The sequence below is a fragment of the Microtus ochrogaster genome, unplaced genomic scaffold, assembly GCF_000317375.1.
Source record: "Microtus ochrogaster isolate Prairie Vole_2 unplaced genomic scaffold, MicOch1.0 UNK9, whole genome shotgun sequence".
Lineage (NCBI taxonomy): Eukaryota > Metazoa > Chordata > Mammalia > Rodentia > Cricetidae > Microtus > Microtus ochrogaster.
In genome coordinates, this window is record NW_004949107.1 from 7,518,235 (window position 1) to 7,532,825 (window position 14,591).

Genomic DNA, 14,591 nt, shown 5'->3' on the forward strand with positions numbered 1-14,591 from the left:
TCCAAGGACCGCCCACCTCCATCCAGGTTTAGTAAGTTGAGCATCCAAACTGCCTAGGCTCCCCCAAAGCCAGTATGTGCAGTAGGATCAAAAACCTCCTTATACTCTGTTTCTAAACCACATTCTCCTTTCTGACTTTTTTGTTGTGGTGGTAGTTGAACAAAGTAGTTGTTGTCTTAAAAGTTATTTTAAACTAATCAAAGGGAGCAACCAAAGTTACCTCCCTTCTACACTGTATCTGTATTCTGTTTTTTTTTTACACTGTATCTGTATTCTGTTTTTTGTACACTGTATCTGTATTCTGTTTTTTGTACACTGTATCTGTATTCTGTTTTTTGTACACTGTATCTGTATTCTGTGCATAACTCACCCATCAGATGTGCTTATTGTTCCAGGTCTTAGTGAGAAAAGGGCAGTGTCCTGTGTTTGGATGTTTAGCTGGTAGTTGGTTCCCGCTGAGTTGGTTCAAGGCAAGTCAACTTATGGCGGCTTTGTCTAAGGAGATGTGAAGTTCCCAGCCAGATCTGTAAGCATTACACACGTTACAGATCTCATCCTGAGACTGGGAGGTATCGGTGGAAGAGTGCTGGCTTCAGACTTGAAGATTTAATTCTTTACACTAGATGCATACTGAGGCTTTTTTAGATGATAAAATCAAGGGAATTAGAATGATGTGCAATCTCTCTCTCTCTCTCTCTCTCTCGGTTCTAAATACACACACACACACACACACACACACACACACACACACACACACACACAGCCACACACGGCTTCCTAGTCTCATGTCTCTCATGCTGGCGAAAGATGCATCTCTTGGCAGCTGCCAGCATGACATATTTCTGCAGTCTCTCACATGGGCTGTGGTACACAAAGACGTCTCCCAGTTGTTGCCTGATATGTGGGCTCTGCTGGTGTGGTGCATGTGGGTTTGGGGTTTTGCTCATGCAGACAAAAAAGGTTACAGATGCTCAGTAAGACAGATCCAGATGGAAATAAATCTCTAAATGGGTAACAGTGTGTTCAAAAATGTACAAAGGCTTAGGAGAGAAAAGAAAACGGTATAAACAGTCATAAAATTACATAGTTTTAGAATCATGGAAAAGTATTTAATAAGGGAATAAAGTAATATAGAAGAAAAAAGTCATGTAACGATGGAAAATACGCAAAAGAAAGTCTGGATCCTGTATATTATGTTGTCTTTAAATTTTTTGACTGCTAATGAACCAGTGATAACTGCTAAGAAACAGTGGATAATGGAAACTGCTAAGTTAAACGAACCTATATATTTTTAAAATTTTTTTACTTCAAAATGGAAGCAAAAAGGTATGTTACTTTGGGGAAGAGGTTATGCTTTTATTTCCACAGGAGATGAGAGGCTATGGATTCGTTTCAGGTTGATATGGATCAGGTTTGATAGGGGAAGACCCCCTGAAGATCCTGACTACAAACATAAAGAAATAAACCTAGAAGAACTACAAGACACATGATGTATATTTTATCTGTTCAAATACAAAACAAAATTATCTTTGGTTGACTTGTGTACAATGCAGCCTATTTTGTATTAATGCAGATATGCAGGTTACCTTTGAAAGCCCATGCATTTTTCAGAGTCAGGGGACCAGATGCCAATAAAAATGGATGCCTCATATAATCCAGCATCCAGAACAGCTTCTAGGATACTGGCTGAGATGATCCAGCCTCACAGAATACTTCAGCCAAGACTTAACAATATCCTGATTTTCTAAAGATTCCTCCAAAGACGTCAGTGCCCTCAGGCAACAGGTAGCAGTCTAGAAAAAAACAACACCCACATTCCCAAAAGATGGGTTATGGATGTTTCTTATCGTTTAAGGGCGGTTAGTTACAAGCCGTTATTGGTCATAGTCAGGAAAAAAGGTAAACAAAAGGTTAAATTCAAAGATCTCTTTCTAAAAGAAAAAATGGGGATATGATATAGAAATTATAGAAAAAAGAATAGATTCTTGAATCTACTTTAATCCAAAAAAACTATTAGTCTCAAAGTATTTTGCAATGGTATGGATTTTGGTTTATTAATACAAATTTAAAGTTAATTTTGTTGTACTGTAATGTATGTTTCTACTCTTGTTTGGAGTATTGTTTTTATGTAACTCAAAAATGCAATGTATAATTAAATACACATTAATAGTCATCCTGATAGTCATGTTAAGTGTGTTTTTAAGATCATAAACATATATTTAGATTAAGATTGTCTTCAAACACTTCAAAGTTCTACAAAATATGGAATTTAAAATGTTTTAATAACATAAGCTTTTTCTTGACAGTGAGACACATCTGCTACCAGCAGCACCAATTTATTTCAGAGATGATGGGCATCAAAGAACCTCCATACCAAGTTTATTTTCTTTATGGCAAAAGATAGCCATCTGAGCAAAGAAACTGCCGTCCAAACTGGACCAGCAGGATGCAAAAGAAAATGACTGATAAACTTAGCTAAGACAAGGTATGGCAGTTCCTTTAGAAATCTCCGCTTCTCAGAATGTCTGCCAGATATTCTACGCCTATAGGTCAAAGGTAGATGACTCACTGTTACAAAAGACCTGAAGATGACTGTCCAGGCAACCAGATGTCCTTGTTGTTAGGTAACACTTCACACTTCTGGAGTCTCTGATGGAGTTAAAGACTAAATAATTAGACTTAAAGTTTTCCTCAGTTAAAAAGGTAAATTAGGTATAAAACTTTAGACTCATAAAGATAAGATAAATACTATTTTCTCTGTAATTCTTACTTAGTAATTGTTTTTGTTATATATAATTTTACTACGCTAAAGTTAAAACCTTCCTTTTTTAATTGGACAGAAAGAAATGTAGAACATTCCTTTACACCATATGAATATATGTTGCTGTGATTGGTTTAAGAAAGAAGATAACTGGCCAAAAGCTGGGCAGTAAAAAAGATTATGTGAGAGACCCAGACTAGGAGGATACTGGGAAGAAGAAAGGTAGAGTCTTGGGAGTCACAACACGCTGTGTTGAAAGAAGGAACTGACACGTGGCAGAGGGTAGATAAGAAATATGGGTTAATTTATGTTGTAAGAGCTAGTCAGTAATAAGCATAAGCTACTAGTCTTTTTTTTTTCTTGGACAGGGTCTCTCTACATAGCTCTGGCTGTACTAGAACTCACTATGTAGAATAGGCTGGCCTCCAACTCAGAAACCTACCCACCTGTGCCTCCCAAGTATTCAAATTAAACAACAAAAATAAAATTCCAAGAAGGTAATCACAACTGGAAAAAATAATGCATTCATTGTTTTCACACTGAAATATATACTGATTACGTACACCAATTCAAGCTAACCAGGTTCTCCTGTCCTTCAAATTCTTTGGGCTCCACTACTCAGAAGTATCTGACATCCTGACTTACCTTTGTGTCATGTCTCAGTTTCCACAGCTGGCTCCCCCTTTCTCCTACTGAGTTCCCTAAAGACTGTCTCCAAACCATTTTTTTCCTCTTTATGTAGTTCCTCACCAATCTCACTAATAGTAACAAAGAGTTTCCTTAGAGGTCACATGCAGATGTTAGATGTCAGAAGACAATTTACAGAACCTGGTTCTCTCCTTCTACTACACAGGTCCTCAAGCTTGGTGTCAAGCACCTTACCAAGCCATTGTCTCCTAGGCTTTTCTTATTGTTATGTCTCAAATATGTACCTCTCATCCAAATCTTAGCATCACCAGCTCCAGACTTGTCTTCTCTACCATTTCTAGATCTTTTATACCTCAATACTCAAATTACCTCAACTCACCTTTTTTTGGTCTAAAACTGAAATCATCAAGACTACACTTCCTGCCCTTAAATCATCCAGACCAAAGCAGAAGTCACAAAGTTGGCTCCTCCATCTGTTGCCTTCACACTACCATCAATCCAGTAACAAAACTACTTATTTGGATCACTACAAGTCCATTCTCTTTCTATTTTCAATACTTCCTTAATTTACCCTAGCATTTTCACTCTTCTGTTCAGGGGACAATGACCTAACCAACCTGCCTACCACTCTACTCTTGTGATGCCAAGAGGTATGAACTGATTCCCATCGCTGTACTGTCTTCCTTATTTGCTGGAATATTCCATGTCTACTGAAGTAAATACAAATTTATGATCCAGGAATTTCTTTTCTCTTACAATGTAAAGGAGATGTTTATTTATTTTATCTTAATGTGTATGAGTGTCTTGACTGCATGTGTGTGTACAATGTACATGACTGGTGACTGCAGAGACCAGAAGAATGCTTCACAGACCATGAGACGGGGTTGTAGATGGTTCTAAGCCATGTGAGTGCTGGGAACTAAGCATGGGTCCTTGAAGGAGCAACAAGTGCTCTTAACTCACCTAGGCATATCTTAAACCCAGACTGAGGTACTTTTTTGAATGGTCATAGCTAGTAAAAGTCACAAAGGTTGTGATTACCTACTCTGTGACTTCTAGATGAGTCCATCTAAAACTTTAATTTCATATAAATAACCCGGAGAGCTAGTTAAAACACTGATTCCTGGGCAAGCTCCCAGGCATGCTGACTCAACAGTTTGGCAGTAGGGAGCATATGCATTTCTAATGAGCAAACACTGCCAGTATTGCTCTGATAACATTTCATTTCTTTTGATGCTTATTGCAGTCCTGCTTCTAGTTCTTCTTGTCACCTCTTCTACACCTCAAGGACATGTTTCTAAGAAGGCACCAGACCCAGATTGGCCTAATTTCTTACAGATGATTAGTTTAAACATGAAATATTAATGTAATTTTGACTAGTGACACAATTGAATAAGTTGACAAAGGATTGTATAGAAATGTGTTCCTCGTTCAGAAAACAGGAGAGAGAAAGAGAGAGGGGTTGAGAAAAGACCCATATGAATGTTTAATAACTGCCTGGGGTGAGACCCGTCAGAGATCTCTCCTAGGGCTTTGTTCCTCTTGGCAAGTGCTCTATTCTTGGGTGGCATTCCCAGCCAATAAATGACAACACTACTATGAGAACACTTAGGAATTCTGCTAATCATGCATTGTTCTCTTTATACAAAAACTGGTAAAATACATAAACTAAACTTCTCATTAAAATTAACCTTGTTTTCATATAATTCAGTCTACTTCTTTTGGTAGTACTAGTGACAGAATCCAGTGTTTCTTACATACTAAGCAACTGTTAACACTACAGAATGAACAACATCTCCAATCTAGAACAGTTCTTAAAATCTCAAAGAATAAACTATCACGTGTGGAAAACACTCAAAGTACCTTTGTTAAATAGAATCATTTCATTTTTAGAGTTAGTAGCTGAGAAGAAAGCCACACCAAGGGGAAGCAGTGTAACATAAAGTCATCAAGAGCCAAAAATTATCTGGCAGCCCTGTCCTATATATTGATATGTACACTTAGATGCACTTTTAAGCCTGGAAGAACCTTAACCCACCCCTTACCTCAAAGATAAAGAAATGAGCCCAGAGAAGATATTTCCCTAATGGTACCCACGTCCTGTTGTCTGGCAACCTGTCAGTTTCTCTTTTTAACTCATACATTTACAGTACATTTACATGGTCTATTAATTCAGGCCCACGGCACCAAATCAATATGAAATCCAGAAACCCAACTGTCTATCATATGATGAAATCAGGTGATAATAAATCTAAACATTCAAACATTCTCTTACTGCATCCTATGCTCCTCTACTTTTCCTTATTATTTGTTTCCTCAGCAATGGGAAAAAAAATTAGGCAATCTATAGTTTATTAGCAAGAATAATCAGTTGAATGAATTGGCCTAAAACAGTGTGACTGTTTTTCTTTATGGATGAAGCTTTATAATTCTAAGCAAAAATATAACATGAATAAAATATTGTTATCAGCTTTTGCCAAGACAGCTTTTCAGGTTACTGTGGCCAAGGGAGAAAAAGAGCTGTTCTCAAAAAGCTGTTCCCTACAACAGTGTTTGTACAACTTGGTGACTAGCAAGTAAAAAGTAGACTAAGCATAACATGACTATTTCAAGTCCATGAATACAATGAATAGGTCTGCATTGTTTTTTTTTTCTTTCTTTTTTTTTTTTTTCCAAGACAGGGTTTCTCTGTAGCTTTGGAGTCTGTCCTGACACTAGCTCTTGTAGACCAGGCTGGCCTCGAAGTCACAGAGATCTACCTGCCTCTGCCTCCCGAGAGCTGGGATTAAAGGCATGCACCACCACCACCCGGCCTGCATTGTTTTTTTAAGATACAAGTAAACACAAAGGAATAAAAAACTCTTGATTTGCACAAAAAAAAAAATACCTAGGAATGTTGGGGAAAATAAAACATTTTGTTGTTTAAGCTAAGTAAGACAACAAATAGCTTATTTCTCAGTGGTTCTCAGAAACAATCCCTAATTGTCAAAATGGTTGGGGGGGGAGCACAACCAATTTCTTTTGGTCACAACTGAGAAAAATAAACAATGGGAACTATTGGCAGAAGCAGAATCTGAGCCTTAGACAATTACTTTACAACGAACTAAAGGAGATGCCTGGACCAATTAAGTTCACCAGGAAACAGTTTTCAAATGCATCATTATTGTAGTTTTTTTACACAAAAATTGCTCAACCAAATACGACAAAATTTAATTTTCTTGGAATGGTTTAGCAAGCCCAATTTCCAAAGAATTTGGTGAGCTATTAATAGAAAAATCTATGTCTGATAGACTCTTAGAGATCTAAGAAACATTGTTTCAATTAATAGTAACCATGCTGGGGACAATCTACTAAAAGACCTGAACTGCTCACAATTCAAACACTGTTTCTCCAAGTTCAAATTGAATATTTTAGAAAAGCAATTGCAGGTTGTTTTTAGAAGGGCCACGGTCTTTGGAAAACCTCCGTCTTTGGAAAACCTCCGGTTTCTAAAGAATCCCACAATATATCAAAGGGCTCCAATCAGCCATCCTTCACTCATTTAAATCTGAGTATCTCCATACAAACATGGTCTAACACTGTAGAATATATTCCAATAGTATACATGCAGAAGCAAAATCATCATTTTCTCCATTGTATAAATAATATTGGGATGAATAGCATTATGGGAAGTGAATACATCTTTTATTCATTTTCACCAATAAAAAGGTTAACTTCCAAGTATTTATTTCTATTAACTCCCCAGACTTCTGAGAACTCACAATGCATGCATTTGTACAAAAAGTACCAAATAAAGCTTGGTGGAAAGTAGAAAGCTATAGTAGATTGCTCTTTTATATAAAACATTTTCATCAGGTCAGTTTATATTCCTACCACAAGTTCTCCCATTATTTGAAGTTGGCTACAATTCATCTCTGAAAAAACACATGCACATATACAACGGTTTCTGTGGAGGGCTACTGCAAGAAAAGCTCTCTTACAGAAACCTTTCGATGTATCTTCCAAGAAGTGTACCCATTAATATTTATCTAATATTCTTTATCAATTTTTTCTCAATCGTCTTTCACACATGAAAATCATCAATTTTACTTAGAAGAAAGACTCAGTAAGGGAATTTAATCACAGAGATTATGAAGTACAAGAGTAAAGACAGCCAAACTTTGGGCCAATTCTTCATTTTGAATTCCCCAAATATTTACACAGAGGACTGAACTGAACTGAAGTCACACCCCACCCTCCAGCAGCATCATAAACTAATCTACAGCTTTAAGGAATGTGTTTTAGTCACGCGGCTGTCATGCACCTAACTTAATGCATACCACAGTCCTCCTGGGTAAACTATCTCAGTCATTTCAATGATAAGCAAGAGGATTCTAGGTCTGAGAAGACCCAGGCCAAAGCTTGACCTTGACAACCAACACACCCTTTCATCTGAGACCCCTGAGCTATAATTAGCTCAGTAATCTTTGTTGACCACCTGCCACTTACCCACAGGAATGACCAACAGTCAAAATCTTCTAACAAATGGGGCCATGCATATTTTTTAAACAATACAGATGTATTTATATGGATTTTCCTGAACTAGAATACTTCAAAGACTAAAAGACATTTTTACATATCTTAGACAGACAATGGCATATTCATAGTTGTGAAAACACTTCTAGAATTACAGTATTAAACATCTAACCTAGTCTTAGCTGGCTGGCTAAACAGCATCAGTCTCTCCGCCATTTCCAAACATTTAGGAATATGTTTTTTTTTAAAAGGAAAATTCCAAATGGCATGCAATGACAAACCTAGCAATAGCCGACGACTGCTGATGATCCCACCTCCAAATATGACAGGCAGGAAAGAGGCAGTGTCCACTTATTCAAGAAAGTGGAGGAGGCCCTTCAATAATCTGAGCAACAGAGAAAACCAGCGACAAGCAATGTCACAGGTAGGCAAGAGAATACGGTAGCTTGAGATATGACCTATGAGAAAGTACCACTTGGCTCCTGAAGAATACAGACTTAGGGACATATGCGAAGAAACTGAGGCCTTTATTTGTCCAGTAATTACATAATTACATATGGAGACCTCACCTCTCTAATAGTAGTAAATGTTTTTATTAACTGAAAATGTCCCACTAACTTCTATTTTTTTTTTTTGTTTTTGTTTTTGTTTTTCGAGACAGGGCTTCTCTGTGGCTTTGGAGCCTGTCCTGGAACTAGCTCTTGTAGACCAGGCTGGTCTCAAACTCACAGAGATCCACCTGCCTCTGCCTCCCCGAGTGCTGGGATTAAAGGCGTGCGCCACCATCGCCTGGCTTCCCCACTAACTTCTTATGGTCTAAGTGGCTGAGGAAGACACCTAGTCTTCTATCAAAGTAGTGCTTAGATTTGAAGTGCGGTCACGTGCAGCATCCCTATGTTCTGTATCACCCCAAGTGTGCATTCTCAATGACTAGTTCATGACACGCAGTCTACTGAACCCGAGCACGTACCTTAAGGGAAATCCAACATAGTGAAATACGGACCATGAGCATTCAAGAAAAAAATTTGTCAGCCGAACTTTAAAATGTACCTTGTATTTATTTACCTCCGTACTATGTGAGATTTACCCTGCCCTGCCCTCCTCTTCAGCCCCCGTACAGGTTAGCAATTTTTTTAATATATCAACTTTCAAGTAACCAGACCTGAAAATTAAATCTGAAGTATGAAAACCCAGAACTGTCATTTGTATTTCTGCTGGCATGTCGGGTTCTGAAAAGCCACCATTGTTTATTAAAGTTACTGGCCACAAGTATTTGCCTAGCGCAGTCACTTGACACCCTAGTTCAGGTTCTCAATAATCCCTAGGCACAAGCACCAACACCTAGCAGAGGAGATGTGGACAGGAGACGGAATCCAGTGTCTCACCCATCCTAAACATGGGCTTCATCGCTCAACTATATTCCAGTCCAATATCCAAATTTCACACAGGTTCAGAAAAGTGTCTAAAATCATCTTTCAGTAACAGGAGTCAAATCTAGGGCCATGCCGTTTCATCTGTCTCAGTATTTGTGCAATTTAAGGTATGTCATAAAAAACTATAGTCAAAAAAAAAGCATATAGAACATTTTTGGTTGTGCGCATTTGCTACCTGTGACAAAATCTTTTTAGAGCATCTATCTACTTTCAAGAAACTGTGTTTTCCCCAGGAATATAGTATCTTTGTCAACAGAAAATGGTAGTCTACTTGGAGAACAGGGCATTCCTAAAATTTTTTTTAATTTATTTTTATTTTATGTGCATTGTTGTTTTGCCTATATGTACGTCTGTGTGGGAGTACTGGATCTCCTGGAACTATAGTTAAAAACAGTTGTAAGCTGCCATGTGGGTGCTGGAACTGAACCCAGGTCCAGGGCTCCTAACTTCTGAGTCATCTCTCCAGTCCCATAAAGAAAGTCTTTAATGTAAGAAGCAACAAAAGGTGTTGGAAAAGACAGAAGTTTTACACAACTCATGAATTTGAGGGCTTCTCACCAACCAGCTCATCTTTAGACAAGACACAAGTTTCATCAGCTGTAAAGTCATGAGAAAAGCACCTCTTCTGCTGGTCAGAAGCTTAAGAGAGACAGTCTACGAAGGTAGCTACCACTTTCCTTATGACAAAGCATAAGCAGAGTGCCAGGGAGTGGAAGGAAACATCAGTAACTTCTGGGAGGAGGGGGTCAAAGAATTGAATTGCTTTTTTAAAGAATGAAAAACATAATTTCCAACTTCTGCACCTGAAAACTGATGTGTGCAGACAACTCTGAAATTACCCAGCAAGTTCTATCATTTCTAACAGCATCCAAGGCAAACACAGAGGGTTCACACCAAATTACGCAATGGTAAACAGCATGGTTGAGTTAAAAACACTTGGAGTGTCATCTTTTGTGCAAAACTGCCTGTTTGAAAGGAAAGCTACTAGTCCAGGAAAAGGTGGTTAGCAAATAAACCAGACGTGGTAGCTTGGCTGCATCATGGGACTAGGAATTGAGTTTATGGTCAAGTCAATGCAACTATGTTAATTTCTCCATTTAACCGGGCAACTTTTAGAAAAATGTGTATTTCAAAATAACAGACTTTTAAAAAGTGGATAAAAGTGTAAAGTGACAGATGTCCACAGACACTTAAGGTGTACGATCTAGAAATCTGAAGATCCCCTCAACAGCAAAAACCGTAAGTACAAGGGCATTAACTCTGTACGAAATACTAAAATCACTAACTGCCTGGAATATCTTGAGTTTAGTATTTTTTTAATTCCTAACAGAAGAGATTTGTTTGCTTTTCTCTAGCAAATTTCTTACAAAATACTGGCTTTATGGTACTTACAAGACCAGAAAATTTCTAGGTTATCATGCCTTCCTAATATTGATCAAGACATTTATTAATTTATTAAATCAGAATATAAAAAGCATAATGTGAACTACAAAACATAATGATGTTTCTGAGCTTAGTGCTGGAGGCAGGCAGACATAAGGGTCCCATCTGTTTCCGTAATAATGCAAGCAGTTATATTCTTTTAACCTATTAGCCAAAACTTAGGGAGAGTTAATAAAGTGAGGGATAACTCGGTAGGGCATTTTCATTTCATTATTTTCATTTCATTCCCCGGGTCAAATGATGGGCATCACTAGCATAACAAAAATAAATAAATAAATAAATAATTTTTTAAAAAAAGGTACATCTACCATTACTGAGAATCACCTTAAGTGGTCGAGAACTTTACTAGCTGGGCTAAGCAAGATGGCTGAAGCTTTAGCACACTGGAGTCTGGAAAGAAAAGTTACTTACATATCAAAAGGCAAATTCTCTAGAGTTAGTGACAGAAGTTTAAGGCAGCACCAATTGCAACGTGTATACCACACACACTTATACAGGCAACACTACAGCGTAGTTGATGGGTATTTGCTAAACCCTCTTTACACACACATACAGAATTTAAATGTAATTTTAAAATTCAAAGGAATTAAAATCTTTCCACATTTCAAAAAAAAAAAAAAGAAGAAAAGAAAGCAAACAGCATTGCAGCAAAGTCATCTCTCTGACTGAAATGACCTCCAGTATCTACGAACCACTCCTGATTTCGCAATAGATGGATCTGCGACTCAATCCACGTACACACAAGAGCAGACGTGGAGAACGCTACAGTTTCTTCAGTAGACTTGGAACATCCCTCTGCCTGCCCCAGCCCTCTGAGTTCTCTTTTCCCACAAAGATAAACTTATCATCGACCACAAGAAGGGAACAAAAATTAATTAGCAGTCAAAAATCTGTCTTAATTATTAAGGTCTCTATCCGCGAAGTCCAAATTCTAGTAAACCTGATTTTAGGAAGGCAGAACTAACCCCTGCAGGGCACAGGGACATAAATACACGTATGTGAAACACCAAGCCAGAAAGTGGCGTAAAACAGCTCACATACCAATTTAACCAAAAAGGTTTGGCAAACGGCATCCCAAGTGAACATTTCCAGTCCCAAGCTACCCCACCAATCTAGAGACAACCAATACCCAAATTCGGACGAAGCAGCCAAGAGATAAGAAGCAAAATGTCTTACCTTGCACAAATCTCGACATTTTCGGGGTTTATTAAAAAGAACCTGGTTTATAATTTTTCAATTTCTCGGAGTTGCTTTTTATAAGGAAGGTCGCTCTTCCTTCCCAGCAACAACCGATGTGTTCTTTCTCCTCTGATGTTTAGCTACTTAAGGAAGTATTCATATAAAATGACCAAAAATCGGTCTTTAAAAAAAAAAAAATCCCAGAAGACAGAAACTTGGTGGGACCGAGTCAGCTTGGGAACTCCAGGCTACTCTGCGATCCCGACACCAACGGGGGCCGGACTGGAGACTCCGGAAAAGGTAAAACCACACGAACTTAAATTTCATCAATGAAGAGGCGGACCTAGAGCGGCTTTCTCACCGCCCCGCTGGTCTCCACGCCCTCTAGGGCAGGACTGCCGCAGGCCCCCCGGCCGGCCGCACCCCGCGGCCCCTCGCCAGCCGCCGTCCAGCCGCGAGCCTCGGGCGCCCGGCGCCTCTCGGGAGGAGGGGAGGCCGGCGAAGGGGCAGCGCAACCTTTTCGGCAGCCCATAAATAGCCCGGCTCTCGGGGCGCTGCAAATTCCGCACTCCCGCAGGCAGCTGCCCCGCGGCCTCCGGGGCCCGGCTCGGGGTGACACCGAGGCCCAGCTCGCCCTCCCCCGCCCCCACCCCACCCCCACCGGCCTGCGGGACCCCCCGGGAGGCCCGGACCTTCCCGGCACGCCCTCGGCCCTCCCGCCCCACACTCTTCCACGCCCCACGCTCGGCCTCCGGCCACGCCTTTCCGAGCAGGACCCCACACGGAGGTCGCCCCGAGCCCGGCCCGCCCCGCTAGGCGACACCCACCTTCCTCTCCCTTCCGCGGCTGGGAAGCTGAGGGCCCGGGATCGAGTCTCGCAGGATGCACGAGTGTGGCCGCCGCGGCCCCGTCTCCACTCCCGTAGCACGCGAACACCCGGAGCCCGTGCCCACCCGCCCGCACGCCGCCTCCCGATTCAGGAGCCCCTCTTTCTCCACACACCTCCCCTCCCCCTCCAGTTGGAGCAGTCACCCTCCTGCCCCCCCAATGCGGAAATGTCTCTGTCCCTCCCCCCCCCAGAGCGATAGGCGCAGCCGCCAGTCTGGAGCCGAGGTTTGCTCGGGGCCTGGCCAATGAGACGCGCCGAGGTGGCAGGAGGCGGGGCGTCTGGGGCACGAGGGAGGCGGGTGTAGAGGCGAACGCGGGAATCCCGCGCGTGGGAGCTGCACGGGAGGCGGCGCGCGGCCAGGCAGGGGTCCTCGGCCATGGCAGCTTTCTGTCGTTGCCACGAGCGTGTGAGAGAAGCGCAGCGTGTGGTTGTGTTTGCACGTCACCAACATTTGCCCGTGGAGGGAACCATGGCCGCTGGGTTCTCACCTAGCTCCCCATTATCTAGCCCTCCATCGACGTCTTCCTAAGGAACCCCGGGTCCTTCTCAGTGGGACCTCACGGCCCGGCCCACCAGCTAGGGTTTGAGGAGAGCTAGGGCGTCCGGAAGCAAGCCACAGGATGTGTGTGGCCTACCAGCAGGAAGTGAGACTTGGGGTGTCGAAGGAAGTGCCAAATGAAGGCTCCCCTCACCATAAAGAACCATATTCGCCTTGCCCGGGATCCTATTCCTGGGCACATTTGTGCCGTGATGGGGCGTTTAGTTTTCTAGCCGAAGTGAAAATGACTTTTTATCCTTGAGAGATGTTCTCCTGGTGATAGATCTTGATGTCCTCGAAAGAAAGATGTTAAAAGCCGCAGCAAGGCCGGGGACTCCCCTAGGTGTGTCCAGTCATACCTGGGGCTAGTCTTGCCAGCCCCTCATAGCTGTAAGACTGCCTGTCAGTGGGTGTATCTCACACTCGCCCTTCACACTTCACCCAGCCTGACCAACGATTGCCAGTTGCCTTTCAAGTGTCTAAAACCAAGTGCTTCCAGAAAACTTTGATACATTGCGCAACGTTGTTCAGCCAAAGTAAATGAGAATTTCAAAACCATTCTCCAAACGAAAGGGTTTTCATTATCCAGGTCGTCAGGCTCACGTGGAAATGTTTTTAACAGAAAAGGATAATGACCATGTTGCTTATGTAGACTCCAAACACCTTAGTCCCCCCTCCCCCAAATATCTCAGTCGAGAAAAGAATTTTCTCTGTGAGTTCGAGACCAGCCTGGTCTACAGAGCTAGTTCCAGGACAGGCTCCAAGGCCACAGAGAAACCCTGTCTCGAAAAACCAAAAAAAAAAAAAAAAAAGTAAGTAACCAATGTCTTTGGTTTAATAAACCAAATGTCTTTGGAGAGTGGAGATTTTGCTTAAACTTTTCATCCTCTCTGAACAGTAGGGAAATTGTTCCAGCACTAAATGAGCTGTTTTTTTCAGTCGCATTAGCACTAAAATAGCAACGAGGACCTGGGGCTCCTAGAGTAAGTTAGCTTGCAAAAATAAATAACTAAATGCAACAAAGAATCTTTAATTTTTACCAGATTTATTATTTTTAAAAAATGGCCAGTTATTTTTTTACTTCAACAGAAGATTAAAGAGAAAAAAAATGGGCTTTAAATCCAGCATAAGAATGGCATCTTATGAGTGACTAAATATTGAGATTGTAGGCAAAGAGGCTGTGTA

The 14,591-nt window shown here is 41.0% G+C and overlaps 1 protein-coding gene across 1 annotated transcript in view; it reads right to left on the reverse strand.

The window, feature by feature from the left end:
- Window positions 1-12,539, reverse strand: part of Ugp2 (UDP-glucose pyrophosphorylase 2) — a 57,980-nt gene extending 45,441 nt beyond the window's left edge. Inside the window, exon 1 of the mRNA XM_005366461.3 lies at window positions 11,977-12,539. Coding sequence (XP_005366518.1) covers window positions 11,977-11,995 — 19 coding nt within the window. The 5' untranslated portion in view covers window positions 11,996-12,539. The remainder of the gene's footprint in view (window positions 1-11,976) is intronic.
- Between the last annotated feature and the right edge of the window lie 2,052 nt (window positions 12,540-14,591).